The following is a 16,857-nucleotide window of genomic DNA, read 5'->3' on the forward strand; positions in this document are numbered from 1 at the left end:
TCCCGCCAATTAGCTCGCACCCGGAGTCCCTCGTTGGTTGGGCTGTGATGTACTGTACCAGCGATCCTTGGTGCACATTGCAATACACTAACAACCACACCTTGTATTACCCGTCATGGTATAGGAACACAACTTCCAGCGCCTTTGCCTCTCTCATCTCTCCATGCAGCATCTGGTTGTACTATAAGCTTGTTCAGAATGTCCGCTTTTATCGTCACGTACCCGCCGCTCGGCCAAGTTACGCAGCTCCAGAACTCTGAACTGACGATCCACACGGTTCTCGAGGTTCCTCCTGGATCTCCTACGGAGAATTGGCAGCTTGCTCTCTGGTATTCCAACGGAGATCAGGAGGAATGGGAAGAAGCAGCCTTAGTTCCCTCTATCCACGATGCCCGTCCCACGGAACTACACGAATCCATTGGAGCCGCGGCGAGGTTGTTCTTCACGACCCGGGTAGTCGTCAGGTCCTCGTTAACCTTCACTATCAAGTTTCGTCAAGGCACCGACGGCCAAGAATGGAAATGGGTTCGCAGCGAGCAGGGCTCGGGTGATGCCGTTGTGATCATCAACCAGAAACCAACTCGAGAGGACGACCCCGAGGATCTGCCTGACCTGATTAGGGACCTGAATCCGGAGCTGGAATGGAAACGCCACATGAGCCAGTCTCCTGGAACGCGCCTGTGGACTGTTGAGGCACCAGTACACGGGGCAAAGGAGGACGAATCAGCGTTTGTCGAAGTACCACTGGGCATTCCGTGGGGCGGGCGGTTCCTCAGGTAAGGTGTGGTGCCGTTGAAAGGGACCGATTTTGGATCTCCTCCGCCTCCCTTGCAATGCCCGCCGACTCCAATACTGATGCTGGCAGATGGTTTGCCCTGGTTCGGTCCTGGACCCCATGGCTTGCTCCCAGACACGGCAAGTCAGAGTTCGGCCTGGACAAGGATGGCTTACTTTGTTCGTTTCTCTCCTCTCACGGGAAGCACTTGGTGATGCTTGGACTTGGCGGAATCAACAATGTCACTGCACTCTTGCGCAGCGGTGACGCTGGCCGTCTGATACTCAGCGTATGCCATATGTGTCCCCCGAGGCTCTGTGCTGTAAGGACTGAGGTTGACCCAGCTTCGAAACGATAATGTGAAATCAACAACAGGAACGGTTCTGGTAGCCGTCGGTGACAACCTTGAGAACGCGGTTGCTGCCGTCACGTACCACGCCCGGACCCTTGTTACCGCAGCGAATGCTCCAAATTCTCACGGTATGGCCTCGCCCACGGCAGAGGGCGATGTCGGGCCGCAGTGGTACGAAAATTGGTACGACGGTTTGGGATACTGTGAGTGCAAAATTACTTCTCCACCAAACGTACCTATATCGAATGCTAAAGTCCAGGGCAGGCACATGGAACTCGTTGGGCCAGCAGTTGACCGAGGAGAAGATCCTGAAGGCACTAGACACGTTGGCCGAGAACAAGGTCAACATCTCTAACCTGATCATCGATGACAACTGGCAAGACATTGACTACCGCGGCGACGGCCAATGGCAGTACGGCTGGAACGACTTCGAAGCCGAGCCGAGAGCCTTCCCCCGGGGCCTCGAAGCGCTCGTCTCCGACATCCGCTCCAAGCACAAGAACATACAGCACATCGCAGTCTGGCATGCCCTCCTAGGCTACTGGGCCGGCCTCGCCCCCTCCGGGCCCCTTGCCAAACGCTACGAAACCGTCCAGGTGTCACGCGACGACACCCAAAAATCCCACCTCCCCATCGGCAACGCCATGACGGTTGTCGCTCCTTCCGACGTCCAGGACTTTTACGAAGACTTCTACCGCTTCCTCACCTCCTGCGGCATCGACGGCGTCAAGACTGACGCCCAGTACATGCTCGACACGCTCACCCAGCCCGCCGCCCGCCGCACTCTTATTAGCTCCTACCTCGACGCCTGGACCTCCTCCACCCTCGGCCACTTCGCCGGGGGCCCCGTGGTCGCGGGCATGGCGCTGTCCCCGCCCACGCTCTTCCACCCCCGCCTGTTCCGCACCAGCCTGCCGCCGATTGTGTGTCGTACCTCGGACGACTTCGTCCCGACCAGCGGCGGCGGCGACGACGACGCGCACCCGTGGCACGTGTGGACCAACGCGCACAACGCACTGCTCGCGCAGCACCTCAACGCGCTGCCGGACTGGGACATGTTCCAGACGGCGCACCCGCGGGGCGGGTTCCACGCGGCGGCGCGGTGCATCAGCGGCGGGCCCGTCTGCGTCACGGACCCGCCCGGCCAGCACGACCAGGAGCTGCTGTGCCAGCTCGCGGGCGCCACGCCGCGCGGCCGCACCGTCGTCTTCCGCCCCAGCACGGTCGGCCGGACCCTGGACGCCTACAGCTCCCGCGCGGCGGACGGCGGCGGCGGGGTGCTCAAGGTCGGCGCGTACCACGGCCGCGCCGGGACGGGCACGGGCGTCGTGGCCGTGTTCAACGTCGATCCGCGGGGGCACCGGCCGGTGGCCGAGCTCCTGCCCCTCGCCCGGTTTCCCGGGGTTGGGACGGGTGCGGGTGAGGAGGGCGCGGGCGGGAGGTACGTGGTGCGGGCGCACCGCAGCGGGAAGGTGACGCCTCCCTTGCGGGCCGGGTCGCCGGCCGCTCTGGTGACGGTCTCTCTCGAGGCGAAGGGGTGGGACGTGCTGTCTGCCTATCCGCTGCATGCGGTGCAGTCGGGGACGAGGGGGGAGGTGTTGCTTGCGAACCTGGGGCTGGTGGGCAAGATGACGGGGTGTGCGGCGGTGCTGAGGACCGTGTTCGAGGCGCGCGAGAACGGAAGGATGTTGGTGGATGCTACCGTGAAGGCGCTAGGGGTGTTGGGTAAGCCAGCAACCAATTTTTTTTTTTTTTTTGGGGGGGGGGGGGGGGAGAAGAATTCGATCCCCAAACACCGATGCGATGCTGACTTGCGGCAGGCGTCTACATCTCGGTCCTCCCTGAACTCTCGATCAATGACGACTTCATGGTGACCATTCGGGGGCAGCCGATACCCCCTCACACTGTGTCCGTGAGCCGGCAAGACGAGCGCGTCCTGGAGGTGGATATCGAAACAGCGTGGACGGAAATGGGCCTCGAGAGCGGCTGGGCGAACGAGGTGCAGGTCAAGGTCTACTTTGCCCTGGAGAAGAAGTAGCAACAATACAAATGGCATACGACATGGTTAACTGGCCGCCGTTTGACCAAGACTATTCCTTCCGTGGGCTTCATTGCCGGCAACGCTGACAAAGAGACGGAAGCTTGAGCAACAAGATTTGTACGTTGCTTTACTTGCTAGGCGCAAGCGCCTGGTTCGACGACAGGGTAGGATTGCCATCACTAGACAGTCGAACGAATTCATAATCAGGACATCTACGACGACTCGGGGCCTCCAGACGCGCTGGAGCATGCTCACCTCCATTGTGGCTGGTGATCTTGAGGACCGCTCAACTCACACGTCAGACTGGTGTGATCGCGAGTGTTTCTGGACGGGCCTTTTGGCTTACTTCTTTCTCAGCACTGTAGAGAGCCGCAGGGCATTGCGAGGATTGGGGTTCTATACTATGTACGGAGCCTCCACGTGGCGGAACTTTGTCAGCCAGCGACCTTACTGTTTCCGTCCATTGCCAACGGTCAACAATGGCCCCGAGTCAAGAGCAGAGCAGGGTCTACCCCCACGGTAAGCATGCACTTACACGCATGATGTCATGCGGGGGTTCTCGGGGGTTCGAGGGGAATGAGAGAAGCCGATCCGGCATCGGCCGCCCGGGGAGGCTCGAACCATGGACGGTATTGCATACCCGGAGCAGGTCGATCGGTCTGAGGGAACCATCAAAAGTAGGCACACAGGCCGAGTTTACAGACCAACAGCGTTTGGCCGACCGAGCAGGTGTCGTGCCGAAGCGGTACGGTATCGCACCTTAATGGCATGACAATGCGATCCTTTCGTCGGGCAGGGCACGGGGCAAGTCAGATGGTTCGCGCGATTCTGAAAGCCTGCTGATAGCGGGGTTGGTGGGGTGTTTCCGAGCAGACAAGGCCGGCCACGCACCGCCCTCGGCTAGGGCAACCTTGTACTGCAGTTTCTCTCTGCTGCTGGGTGCTCAAGACCGCTCCCGAGAATTGAACCTCGCTGGCCGCCCTCAACAAGATAGATGATTGTTGTTGCTGGTATTTTAAGAAGGGTATAATAGCACGAAGCAGATCAGGCGTGGAGAGACCAACGATGCCAGCGTATCAGTGAAAGGTTATCGATGATTATCTCGGGCTTTGGCGGGCTTTGGGCGGTGCGCTTCAGACTTAGATGAGACCGTAGCCAAAGCCGACCCCGCGAGTTGGCACTCTTGGCAATGGCGCGACCGGAAACTCAGTTGGTGTGTTCAGGCAGCATCTCCGCCGGAAACGCCACGTGAACGCTGCCTGCCTTTGCGGAAAGCGGTCAGCTGAGGCAACTGAGCGATATCAGGGCAGAGTCATAAGTCAAAAGCCTCTGCGGTTTTGTTTGAATGACTCAAGGCTTTTGCCCGTTGCAGTTAAACTTCACCATTTCAACGCAAGGACGGATTAAATCCTTTTTTTGTTATTCCTGCACACCCAAGCCGCCAAGCACAGGAACTAGACAGTGCGCAAACGACGCAGAGATCGGGATTTGACCGCTGTGGACTGCGAGAGTCGTACGGAGTACGTACCGCTGCCAAGCCTCGGGCGATCCATTTTAGCGCGGGCGAAAACGGCCAACAAGGACTTCAAACCGAGCGAAGTTTGGAGGGTCGACGACGATTCTCGAACGAACGCGAGAGTTGAGTTGACTGGCGACCTACAACCTGCAACCATCGCCATCGGCACGTCGAGCTCGACTTGCTCGCCGACCGCACCACACCGGTCCGACGCTGCGAGATTTTTTCTCGACGAGACAGCCCCGTGCATAGTCAATCGAATAATCAATACCGTGCAGTTCCCGCCCGGAGGCGGCACTCATCGCCATGCTGCCCTCATCCGTACGACGAGTCGTCGCCGCGGCGCCTCAGTCGCCCGCCGTTTCCTCCCTGACTTCGGCCGTCCCGCGAGCCGCCGCCGCCGCATACAGCCTGCCGTACCGGCCGACCGGTCTGCACCAGCGCCGCTACTCTTCGTCAAAACCGTCGAGCCCGGACGACGGCTCCAGAGATTTTGCCGCTCGCTCGGTGCCCGCCTCGCGAGGTTCCAAGTCGGAAAAGACAAAAGGGCAAGCAAAGGCCCCCATTCCGCAGCCGCCCAGCGTCCCCAGTACTAGGCATATCGGGGATGAAGGTCCGTTCCGTCTCACCGTTCCCGTCCTCCCCTTCTCCCCAAACAGCAGCTCTTCTCTCGATTTTGCCCGCCCGCTAACATGCGTCTCTTTGCTCCCTTTTGCCAGGCCTCGCCCTCTCGACCTTCTTCGCCCTCCACCGACCCATCTCGGTAACCCAGCTCATGCCCAAGTCCGTGTCCGACGACACCTTTGCCCAGATCTTCGCCACGCGGACCCGGAGCAACAAGGTGGCCGACGTGCTATCGACGCTATCACAGACGGTATCTGACCTAGAGGAACCCCTGTCGAGGATGAGCATTGCCAACGGAGATCAGCAGCGATCGCACGACGCCCAGGACGCCGAGGAGGGGACGGCCAAGCTCAGCCTGCGGCACTCGGACGGGTCCGAGACCAACCTCCACATCCAGCTCAACCCCCTGGCCGGCCAGTACCTGCCGTACGCCCCGCCGCCGCCCCCCCAGCCGCTCACCGAGGCGGCCGAGGCGGATGCCGAGTCGGCGGCCAACAGCGCCGTCGCCGATGAACTCGCGGAGCAGCAGCAGCAGCAGCAGCCCGAGACGCAGACGCGCGTGTACAAGGCCGTGGTGACGATCGAGGAGACGGTCGACGCCGACGGGCAGGTCAAGGTGGTGGCGCACAGCCCGGAACTGATCGAGGAGGACGCCATCGTCGGGCGGCCGCGCTCGTTCCTCGAGCGCATGGCCTGGCGCCAGCTGCGGTACGACGAGGCGCGCCGGCAGCAGGACCGCGCCATGCAGGCCATCAGCGTGAAGCGGCAGCGCAAGTTGAAGATGAAGAAGAAGAAGTACAAGAAGCTGATGAGGAAGACGCGGAACATCCGCCGCAAGCTGGATCGGTTGTAAGGGGGGCCACGGCGCCTCCCCTGTGTGTAAATAATCCCTCTCGCCTTTTTTTTTTCTTTTTTTCTTTTCTTTTTTTCCCTATCTTGATTACATTTCCTCCTTTTTGTTCCTGTTCTCAGAGAGAGACCGTGATGTCAAGGTGTACGGTTCGAGCATCCAACATCCAGCGTATCATGTCATCTCTGGGTTCCCATTGTTCCAAGTTGATTCTACATTCGCATAATCGACATATAGAGTGGCAGAGCGGCGGGCGAGACGAGGGCGATGGGAGGAAGGGAACGTGGATCAGCTGCGCAGCAGCTAGCTAGTGAGACTTCGGGAGGAATAAAGAAATGAGAAGGCAAATTATCATTCCCAGCCTGAACCTCCATCCATTTAACAGACTAATAATCCCGCACTTCAACGGACCTTTTCTTTCATCTCTTTCAAAACTTCACTGGATATTCGCATCCAACCACTTCTGCCACTGTTCGCTTGTCCATCCGCTGCTGATCTCTCCCACCACCACGCTATCCAGCAGCACCGTCGGCGTGACGTGCACGCCCGTCAGCCTGGCGATCTTGACAATGGTCTTGACGTCCACCGTGACCTGGTTGCCGGCGTTCCTGGCTTCGTCACCCCCGGCCGTGGTCGGCTTGATCTCCAGCAGCGCGTACACCTCGTCGGCGGACACGCCGATGCTCCGGTGCGCCAGCTCGGCCAGGCGGCGGTACGTCTGGTTGCGGGGCTCGTCGACGACGGCCTCGTCGAAGTAGGCCCTCTGCTCGCGGAAGAGGGCCCGCAGGAAGGTCCAGAACCGCTCCGCCGTCGCGTCGTCCCGCGTCAGCCGCTGCACCGCCAGCGCCGCCTCGTGCACCAGCGTCGACGACGGGTGCCACGGCTGGATCTGCGGCCGCAGCACGATCTCCAGCCGCGACGCCAGCTCCGGGCGCTGCCGCACGTAGGGGATCACCGACTCGACGAGCGTGTTGAAGATCTCTGTTGGTTTTATTATTATTATTATTATTATTGTTATTATTATTATCTGAGCTTTTGCTTATTTGGGTGGGTGAGTAGAGGGGGCCAAAGAGGGAACGTACTGGCTGAGAAGGGGCAGACGTAGTCGAGGTAGATCTCGAGCGTGTGTAGAGCCGGGGCCACCCCATCGGAGGACGAGGTATAGGCATCAGGGAAGGTGTAACGATGGCCTTTCAGCCTGGGCGGGAGGGCCATTTTGTGTTAGATGTTTGGGTTTCTTCTAGTATGATCTCCTATGATGGTTGGAGATGTGGTGAACGTGGCAGAAGTTCAGAAGAGACTTGGGAGGTTGTTATTATAAGATTGTAGCAAGGTGCTCGGCAGAGCTGCTTGGAATGAGGTGACTACGCCTTGCAGCTTATACACCGGCAGGAGGGAAGCACAAGGTGGGGTGAAGAGGGGTCAAGTCGAGATTGCGTCAACTTTAAAAAATAAGCGTTGCCAGATAGAAATGGCAGGACTGACCTCCGCTATTCCAAATAATCTGACCTCCATTATTCCAAATCATAAGACCTCCGCTATTTCAAATCTTGTGTTTTTTCTTTTCTTTTCTTTCTTTCTTTTTTGTAACCACGACAAGACTTCTTTAGACTAGGACATGTGTGGATGACTGACTTAATATATCAAGTCCCTTGGAGATCGAAGATGCAACGTATAATTAATTACTTGTAGGCCTGTAATGAATGGAAAAGTCGACACCTGACTTATGCAAAGTAAATGAAACACCCGAGTTGAAGTCATATATGGTTGTCGCTCGAGGGCAGCTAGAACGGCAAGCAGATCATAGTAATTATACTTTACACATTCTCCTGTAGAGGAGTGTACAAATCAATCTACAGAGAGCTGCGGGTACCTTGGGCGGACATTTCAATTTCTCGACTAGTCCGAGGGCATCAGAGCGGAGGGTGAGAAAGTGCGGAAACAACTGTCACTTGTTTGTCTCGAAATCTACTCCCGGCTCACTGACAGATACCTGGTGTTGTCAAGGTTTGGAGTCTTGATCAAGAGCGTGACAACATTGCTGGCAACTGCAGCGCTAATTTGGGGTCCTCGTTAGGAAGTCCATCAATATGGCCCCTATTATGGCAATTTCAACCTGGTTCGTACTCATATCCCCAGAGTCCCCTCCGTAAAGCTCACACAACGCGCCGCCAATCACCGACTACTACTACCCCGTCCTCATCACTCTGAAGTTCTATCACGACACGGGGAACCTTCGAGGTGCACATGCTGCTGGGATAACAAATACGAGATCGCGGATGACTTCACAGGAATTCGCTTTATTTAACATTGGTGGAGCGCCTACCTCGCCTTCTTGCGCTTCTTCTTAGCGGGCGGGCCCGACTCGTCCTCTGACGGGAGTATGTCGCTGGCACCCTCTATGTCGACGTCAGAATCGGCATCTTCCTCGTCGTCCTCCTCTGAATCTTCCTCATCCTCGGAGTCTTCCGCCTCCTCCTCCTCCTCCTCCTCCTCCTCCTCCTCCTCCTCGCTCAAGCCGTCCAGGGGTATCATATCTTCGGCGCCTTCTGTCTCGCCCGCTCCTCCAGGCTCATCTCGCTCGGACTCGCTGTCGCTCGAAAAGCCCGAAAACTCCTCATCTTCTTCCTCGTCATCCTCTTCTTGATCAGCGGCTACGGTTGAGCCAGCTAATGAGGGGTCGGCAGCACTCTCGCTTTCCTCGCGTTTCCGCTTCAGAGGCATCTCGCCGAGCCGCCCTTGTCTGCCTTCAATGACGGCATCGTCACCGCCCTCCATTGCCGGAGCCGGCGTGAACCACGGAATCTTGCCGCGCATGAAGTCATTGAGAACCATCTTCGCAACACCGTCAACATCCGGCTCTCCGCCCTTGAGCAGCCTGCCGGACTTTCTGGCCATGAGTTCGAGGAACTCCATGTGGTCTTTCCAGCCCTTGAGCTCATACGTCCTCTCCATGTGGTGCAACTTGACCTTCTTCAACACGGCGGGGATGTATTGTTCCGGGTTCTCAACGTTTTCCACACGGACGACACCGCGGAGCAGGAGATCCTGCGGGGTATCGTGCTGATTTGGCGGCACAATACCCGGGCAGTCGATAAGATAGATCCTCTTCATTAGTGTGACATACTGCCAGACCTTGGTTTCACCGGGGATGGGTGCAACCTTGGCGACGGCCTTGCCACGAAGAGCGTTGATGATGCTCGACTTGCCGACGTTCGGGTAGCCCACCAAGCCCACACTGATCTGTTTCCGGTCCTTGTGTAGAATGCTGAACTGCCTGAGGAGATCAATCAAAGAACCCCGGCCAAAAGGGTTCTTGATGCTCGACCGCATGGCACAAGTGGGGTGATCCTTTTGAAGCACTCGGATCCAAGCGGCCTATATCAGTCAGCACCCGAAGAGTTACAATAAGCTGATGAAGCGGTGGAAATGTGTGAATCATCACTAAGAAGACGGCCATTTGCTATCCAAGACGGAGAGTGGCAGCCTTCAACTCGTCTGAAACACGTCCGGTATCCGGCGATAGGACTCCAAAACGGAGCCTATCAATCCCTGATCTGAAGACCAGACCAGGGACGTTGGAAATGGAATCATTCTCCCAGGGATGTAACGGACCTTCTTCCATCAAGCATAGAGATGCGGGAGTGTCCTGACGATAGCCCTGGGGCCAGGCAAAGCTGACCGAGAGGTGACATGGGGATGCGAAACCTCGAAAGGTGCTTACCGCTGTGCTTGACGGGACCAGGTCAATCTTGTTCAATACGAACACGAGATGTTTGTGGGGAGCTTCGGTAGCGAGGTACTTCTCGACATGGCGACTGCGAGGAGGAAAAAAAAAAAGTTAGCACAACAGATTCGAGTAAGCACGGGGGTTTGTGCCTCACTTACCACCTTGTCCCAAGCGGATCTCGGGCATCCAAAACGTGGAGGATCACGTCTGAAGAATCGATCACCTTGTCTGGCAAGGCGTTAGCGAGTGTCTCCGAGTAGCCAAGGACGACAACAACGTACACAGCTCGTTCCAAATGCGCTTGGATTGGCCCTTGGTAAAGATGGCCTCCTTCGCCGTCGCCACGCTGAAATCCTCCTCCAACGGCTCATCACCCTCTGTCGCCGCAGATCCCGCAGCGCCGTTCAGCAACTTGATCTGCTCTTGACGGGCTTGGTACGAGTCAAGACTCTGCTCAGTGTGGTCGGCAAGCTCGTCGACGGTGTTGAAGCTCAGTTTCGGCCTCTTTCTTTGTGCCTTGGGTCCGAAGACCTCAGAGAAGGGCTCGCTCTCGATCGTCATTTTCGCCCGGTGCTTCTTAAGGCCGTCCTGGAGGCTGGGGCCGTCGCGGATCAAGCTCATGGGGAGCTTGTTGCTTTTCAGCAGGACCGTGTAAGGGTCCTTCTCCTTCTCAGCGATCGCCTCCCGGAACGACTTGAGCGTGTCCTGGGAAATGACTCGAGTGTTGGTGAACCACTTCCGGTTCGGCTCGACGACAGCCTTGGGAACCTCCTTGCTCTGGAACGCGGCAGCCTTGACGATCTTGCCATCCTTGTTGCGTATGGCCTTTCCTTCCTTATACATGTTCAGGGTCTTGACCTTCTTGGCCGAGCGGTAGAAGTTCTCGCCCTTGACCTTGGGGTCGCCCTTCACCTTCCCCTCCCGCTCCATGCGGGCCTTCTCCTTCTTTGCTAAGGGGACATGTTAGCTGCCACTGAACGCAAGCTTTGGAGGACTCCGAGAGCAGGTGAAACGTACCGGTACCCATCGTGGCAATTGTTCAATGCCGACAACTTGTGGTACGAGAAGGGCAAACAAAAAAGAAAGGGAAAAAAAAATCCCCGCATGCGGAGTTTGCAATGGCCGCAGCGGTCTTCCACGGGGAGAGGAACTGCGGAAGACGAGGAGAGAAGAAATTGAAGAGGACGTGGATGGAGCGCGAAGCGAGCCAAATGAAGTTTTTGGCGGGGTGGAGCTTTCAAAAGTCTCATTTGGCGATAAAATTTGGCGGTGAGCGGCGGCATAATCGTCCAGGGCCAGCTACGCTATGCCTGAACCAGACATGGCGCATTTCCTGCACCGACGCCGAGCTTCAGAAATTCCCAACTTTCGAGGTTCACGTCTCTCGCGCCCGAGTCTGGATCTCGTCCTCGACCGCCCGCCCAACATAACCCGTTCGCGGCTTGAATCTACCACGGGCCGGTCTTGCACGATTGCCAAAGAGAACAATGACGCCCAAACTGGCCCGGCCGTCAATATGCGGCCTCCAAGCCGCTCTCTCCGCGTGCCGCATCTCGACGACGTCGACGACGACGATGACGACGACGGCAACGACGACGGCAACAGTGACGACAAGGACATGCACCCCGGCATGGCGAGCATTCAGCACTACCCCTTCTATCTCTCAATCCCTCGCAGTTCCCCCGGAATCCCCGAAATTTATCACCGTTCCGGAACCCCCACAGTCCGCCGAGCACAAGCTGCCCCCCATCAGGGGCCACCTTCCCGTGCCGCGCGACGTGTTTCCCAAGCGGGATGGCAACCGCAAAGTGAAGCAGGAGTGGATTGACGCGGCGACTCCCGTCTCCAAGGCCGAGGCGGCCGGCGAGCCGCCAAAGTCGGAGGAAGAAGCCCGCCGGCGCGTCTTCGCCGCCGCGCGGCGCAAGGCCCTCGCCTCGGGCATCACGGGCCTCTACGTGCGCAAGACGCAGCGCCAGCAGCGCGTCCAGGCGCGCGCCGAGCGCCGGCGGAAGGCCAACCTCGCCGCCGCCACGGCCCCGGAGCGGCTCGACGACGTGCTCACGCGGCCCACCGTGCGCGCCTCGACCGCCCTCCAGACCACCGTCATCCCCGACCCGGACCGCTTCGCCAAGGCCGAGGCCGCCCGCGAGCGGCACCGGCAGGAGACGGAGCTCAAGGCGGAGGCGCGGCGGGACGCCCTGGCCCAGCTGTACGTGGCGGCGCAGCAGTTCATCATCGACGAGGCCGAGCTCGAGGCCCGCGTCGAGGCCATCTTCACCCCCGACTACCACCGCGTCGGCGGCATCAACCGGGGGCAGAGCATCTGGGACCAGGACGCCGCGCCCGTCAGCGTCGCCGACCTCCAGGCCGAGATGCTGGGCACCTCGTCCAAGGCTATCGACGCCAACAAGCCGGTTGCCATGAAGACGACCAAGAGGCAGAAGGCCGTGGCGGAGGAGTTGACCGGTGGCAAGCTGTAAAGGGGTGGTGGTGGGGGAAAGATGAGAAATATGTTTGCTCGAGGTGGGCAAGGAGTGAGAAGGGAGCAGCACACCAGGGGGGCTGGCCTTTTAACAGGGCACAATGTATCAAACCGTGTTATGGTATGTGTGTATAAATAGAAACAATGGGTCTTTCCAAATATATGCATTGCAAGTGTTATCCTACGTACGGCGTTGGCCCTTTCGTGATGATATGGAGAAACCGTGTTGCAGAACATCTGTGTGCTCCTTCTAACGCCCCAAGTCCCCAAAAGTTTACCGTAACTAACTACCAGTATGCTTGCTCCCTGTGAGGCTGCAACAGGCAGCAACACGACAGAACGAAACAAGTACCCATCTCTATCTCGCTCGTGATGCGTACCCACGACAATAGATAACCACAAGACTCTCCCTAAAAAAGATTCTCGGAACGGACGGAAAAAAAAATGGCGCAACCCCTTTCCCCTAATTAGCGCCTCTCGACAAGTAACACGTGCATCGCGCCGTACGCCAGCACGATAAAAACGGCTCCGAAGATGCCAAGGTTGATGATATCGGGCCACATCGCCTGGTTATCAAATCCAAAAGAGCTCAGGATCGCCGCACCGGGCACCGTGATATCGATGCCGATCTTGTGGTCGATCAGCGTCAGCTGCGTGACCTCGTTGACAATCAGCGCCTCGAAGCCGTAGTGGAAGATGGACAGCCACTGCAGCCACAGGGCGGCGGGCGGGATGGCGTTGTGATTCAGGAGCAGGCCCGCGAACAGCAGGCTGAAGAGCATGACCAGGCTCCCGATGAGGTTGGCCACGCCGCCGTCTTTGCAGACGATGCCGATAAACAGGCATATCGCGGCCGCGGCGAGGTTGAACAGCACCAGCACCAGCATGAAGATCAGGAACTTGTCCACCGAGGCAACGAGCCCCGTCATCGGGTAGACGATGGCGCCGAGCAGGATGGGCGGGATGATGCGCAGCGGGACAATGTCAAACAGCACCTTGGCGGCAAAGTACGTGACGGGCGAGTAGTATCCGTTGGCGCGCTCGCGGACAAACAGCAGACGCTCCTGGGAGAAGACGGAGAGGCTGGTGAGGGTGCTGAAGCCGAAGAGGGCGAGGATGAAGAAGAAGAGGCCGAGGCGGTTCTGGAAGCCGGCAATGTCCATGGACAGCCCGTAGAAGAGGTAGCCCGCAAAGACGGCTAGCAGGATGGCGATGGCGTAGTGCGTGAGCATAAGCATCGGGTTGCGGTAGAGGTTGCGCCAGGTGCGCTGGGAGAGCAGCACGAACTGTCGCCAATAGCCGATACGTGCGTAGCCGCGGCCCATGGTGGGAGTGTTGTTGTTGTTGATGTTGGGACCATCGACCGAGTAGCCGTTGGAGTTCTGGCCGTTGGTGCTAACCGCTGCGGCGATGGCTTGCTGAATCTCGTCGTGCGTGTTTCCCGCAATGTCGGACTGGATATAGGAGCGCACGAGAATGTCGAGGTCCGTGCCGGTGGACGCTGGAGGCAGCAAGTCGTCATGCTCGTCGAGGTTGTGCGGTGGCACGCGGTGAGGCGTCTGCTGAAGTCTGTAAGCCCCGATCTCGTCCCCGGCGTCCGAAGAGGCGGCCGTGTCTACAGGTTGCTTGCGGCGAGTGAAAAGCTCTCGTTCCTGCCTGAGCCGCACAGAATCATGCCGCCGGCTTCTCGGACGGGACGGGGATGCGTCCACGGTGCTGTCGTCGCCGGCGCTGCCGCCGGAGATGCTCGCGATGGACTTGACTGCCCTGGTGCTGCTAGGACCGACGCTCGCCGCGTCTGCCGAGATAGTGCCATCGTCAAAGGAGGTAGTGGAGCCGGCATGCATGGTCAGATCCACGAGGTAATCCGCAATGTTGAACCCGGGCGGGCAGCTGTATCCGATACGGTCAAAGTAGTCCTGGCACTGATGCAGCGGGCCGGAGTAGACCGTCTTCCCCTGAGCCAGCAGGATGAGGCGGTCGAAGAGCGCGACGATGTTGGATCTGGGCTGGTGGATGGTGAAAATGACGGTGCGCTTATACGTCTTGGCGAGGGTGACCAGGCATTCAATGACATTATAGGCGTTGTAGGCGTCGAGGCCGCTTGTGGGCTCGTCGAGGAAGAGGATGGAAGGACTCGTTACTAGCTCGCACGCAATGCTGACGCGCCGCTTCTCACCGCCGGAGATGCCGCGCCCCTTGCCCTCTTCGGATCCGATGAGCGAGTCTCGGATGTGGTAGATGCCCAGCTGCTTCTCTACCTCGAAGACTCTCTGCTCCTTGGCCGCGCGCGTCATGTCCCGCGGGAGGCGAAGCAGGGCGCTCGTGAGGATGGTCTCGTGCACTGTCAGGGTAGGGAGCATCGTATCCTCTTGATCGACAAAGCCGGTGGCGTTCTTGTAGTCCGCATCGCTGACCTTCTCGCCATTGACGTAGAAGTCTCCGGACACGTGGCCGCGCTTGTTCTTGCGAGCAAGAATATCCAGAAACGTCGTTTTGCCCGCCCCGGAAGCGCCCATGATGGCGGTAAGCTCGCCGGGATGGGCCATGCCCTGGATACCCGACAGGATATCCTTGCCGTTGAGGCTGTAGCAGACGTTCTGGAAATACAGGGATGCCGGCTTGTGGTCCGTCATGAGCTTGATCGCCTCGTCGTCCGAGTCGTCCAGGTGAATCGGCCCGTACTTGAACTGCCTTCTCGACAAGTACCAGGTCCCTAGAATGACGGCGACGAGAAAGAGCGAACAGCCGGCGATAACGCCGGCGATCAGCGGCGTGTTGATCTTGGGGATCTCGGGCGAGAATCCGGGCACCTCGGTGTGGTACAGACATTCTCCGGCGTTACAGGTGAGGAGGATGCTCATATCTCCGAACATGTCGCTAATCAGTTTGTTCATCTCCGGCTCTTGGAACGCGCACTTCTTCGGTCCGCCGGCTAGTTGCTCGCAGCCGAAACTTGCGGGGCCGCGGATCACTTCGACGAGGAATTCGGTGAGGTCGACCGAGCCGTTGGCGCCGCAGAGCATGCGGTCGGGGATACACTCGCAGCGGATCTTCTCGCACTTGTAGGACGTCGTGTTCTTTCCCGCAGAGGAATCGAAGTCGGCGCTCGATTCGCACTCGTTCAGGTGGCACATGAAGGACTCGCGCTCATCAACCCAGACTACAAGACGTCAGTCAGCCGGGAGTAAGGCAAAGAAGGCGGTGGGGTGAAGCTACATTGAAAATCACACTCCCCAGACTCCTTCTCGCAGGTGAAGGTTACCTGGGGCACTTGGGTGCCAAGAAGATCCCGGATGGCCCTGTTTGTGACGTCGCACATCTGGTAGTTTTGCTTCACCACCTCGCCGCCGGTGTAGCAGACGCCACCGTCGCCCGTTTCCGTCATGGCATCGCATGCGCGGTCACTGGTGCACACGTTACAGTTGATGCCCGTCCATCCTTCGTCGCATTTGCAGGACTTCCCCTGCCGCGCCGGGCGGTTCTGGCCTCGGGGAAGGGAGCCGCAGACTGTTTTGTGTGTTTTGGGTGTCTAGGTGAGCTTGGATTCCGTGCGCATACACATGGGCGAGGCTCTCTAACGTACGGGGTTCGAGACAGTTGTCGCCGCCAAAGCCCGCCGGGCAGTCGCACTTGCCGGTGTACCCATTGCACGGGGCGAACTGGCCACAGCTGTTGATAGGAAGATTGCAGTTAAAGCTGCGGGGGACAAACACGGTCAGCATGCTGGGCAAGGGGGGAGGGCCAGGTGGTGCCATACCATGGAGGACAGTCCTTGGGACGGTCTGCCATCAGTGCTGCTTGTGCCTGTAGCATGTCGGCTGACGTGTAGTTGTTGTAAGCCGAGGCGACGCATGACAGCGACAGCGACAGCGACAGCGCCGTGACAACGAGCGCACGCGATAGTCGGGTCGCCATGCTGGCGGAGGGCGGTCGATCGAATGTTGCCTGATGATGAAAGGTCCGCGGCAGTCAAGCCGGCGATATGCGGGAGGAGGAGCGCAGCTACCTGGTGCCTTGAGGACCGCAACCAACTCCACGAATGAACAAGCCCCCGGCTCCAAGCTCCCCAGCTTTCGGAAGACTCTCAGCGAGAGGCCTACGCCACGCTTGGCGGCGAGCTTCAAAGGCCAGTCAGTTAGGAAACGCGAAGGGGACGAATAACGGTATTTGGCGCATACCAAAGGAATGAATGAATCAAGAGTCGGGAGGAGGAACAAGAGTTGCCAAAGCGGCTGCCTCGGTGCCTGTCGGGGCTGGTTGACAGGTAAACAGGCGGAGAAGCGTGGCACGCCGATGATGTCGCTGTGGGGCTACATAGTAATTAGTGTAACTAGCGTACGGATTACTATGGTCATCCGTACCACGCAGCGAACCCCAGAAAGCAGGGCAGATGACCAGGGGTTCGGGGGTCCCATTGCTCAGGTCACCTAAGAACTGCATTGCACCGCGCTCAGGTCGAGCCAGGGTGGATCCTTCGGTGCCAA

General features: G+C 58.6%; 6 protein-coding genes across 6 annotated transcripts; 3 read left to right on the plus strand and 3 right to left on the minus strand.

Moving 5' to 3' along the window:
- Window positions 1–198: 198 nt before the first annotated feature.
- P884DRAFT_275224 (glycoside hydrolase family 36 protein) lies at window positions 199–3,165 on the plus strand (the record flags this gene model as incomplete). Its single annotated transcript, XM_069442822.1, has 5 exons — window positions 199–776; window positions 866–1,064; window positions 1,120–1,330; window positions 1,392–2,852; window positions 2,948–3,165. The coding sequence occupies 5 exons, from the start codon at window positions 199–201 to the stop codon at window positions 3,163–3,165; spliced, it is 2,667 nt and encodes an 888-aa protein (XP_069300704.1).
- A 2,098-nt stretch (window positions 3,166–5,263) lies between these two features.
- Window positions 5,264–6,511, plus strand: P884DRAFT_255709 (mitochondrial 37S ribosomal protein mS38). The gene is made up of 2 exons (XM_069441010.1): window positions 5,264–5,297; window positions 5,404–6,511. Exon 2 carries the CDS (start codon window positions 5,460–5,462, stop codon window positions 6,159–6,161), a length of 702 nt encoding a protein of 233 aa, XP_069300705.1. The 5' UTR covers window positions 5,264–5,297; window positions 5,404–5,459; the 3' UTR covers window positions 6,162–6,511.
- Window positions 6,512–7,530, minus strand: P884DRAFT_327454 (uncharacterized protein). The gene is made up of 2 exons (XM_069445544.1): window positions 7,241–7,530; window positions 6,512–7,139 (listed from the first exon to the last, which is right to left on the minus strand). Exons 1-2 carry the CDS (start codon window positions 7,371–7,373, stop codon window positions 6,595–6,597), a joined length of 678 nt encoding a protein of 225 aa, XP_069300706.1. The 5' UTR covers window positions 7,374–7,530; the 3' UTR covers window positions 6,512–6,594.
- Window positions 7,531–8,480: 950 nt separating this feature from the next.
- Window positions 8,481–11,055, minus strand: P884DRAFT_282848 (NUC091 domain-containing protein; the record flags this gene model as incomplete). The annotated part of the gene is made up of 5 exons (XM_069443617.1): window positions 10,906–11,055; window positions 10,170–10,838; window positions 10,047–10,116; window positions 9,883–9,976; window positions 8,481–9,536 (listed from the first exon to the last, which is right to left on the minus strand). The coding sequence occupies exons 1-5, from the start codon at window positions 10,913–10,915 to the stop codon at window positions 8,481–8,483; spliced, it is 1,899 nt and encodes a 632-aa protein (XP_069300707.1). The 5' UTR covers window positions 10,916–11,055.
- Window positions 11,056–11,269: 214 nt separating this feature from the next.
- On the plus strand, window positions 11,270–12,525 carry P884DRAFT_81051 (uncharacterized protein). The gene has a single exon (XM_069446106.1). It carries the CDS (start codon window positions 11,376–11,378, stop codon window positions 12,366–12,368), a length of 993 nt encoding a protein of 330 aa, XP_069300708.1. The 5' UTR covers window positions 11,270–11,375; the 3' UTR covers window positions 12,369–12,525.
- Window positions 12,526–12,534: 9 nt separating this feature from the next.
- P884DRAFT_255714 (uncharacterized protein) lies at window positions 12,535–16,492 on the minus strand. Its single transcript, XM_069441011.1, has 4 exons — window positions 16,131–16,492; window positions 15,957–16,069; window positions 15,590–15,880; window positions 12,535–15,533 (listed from the first exon to the last, which is right to left on the minus strand). The coding sequence occupies exons 1-4, from the start codon at window positions 16,286–16,288 to the stop codon at window positions 12,838–12,840; spliced, it is 3,258 nt and encodes a 1,085-aa protein (XP_069300709.1). The 5' UTR covers window positions 16,289–16,492; the 3' UTR covers window positions 12,535–12,837.
- Window positions 16,493–16,857: the final 365 nt, after the last annotated feature.

The sequence above is a fragment of the Thermothelomyces heterothallicus genome (genome assembly GCF_042370625.1).
Source record: "Thermothelomyces heterothallicus CBS 202.75 unplaced genomic scaffold P884_scaffold_3, whole genome shotgun sequence".
NCBI lineage: Eukaryota > Fungi > Ascomycota > Sordariomycetes > Sordariales > Chaetomiaceae > Thermothelomyces > Thermothelomyces heterothallicus.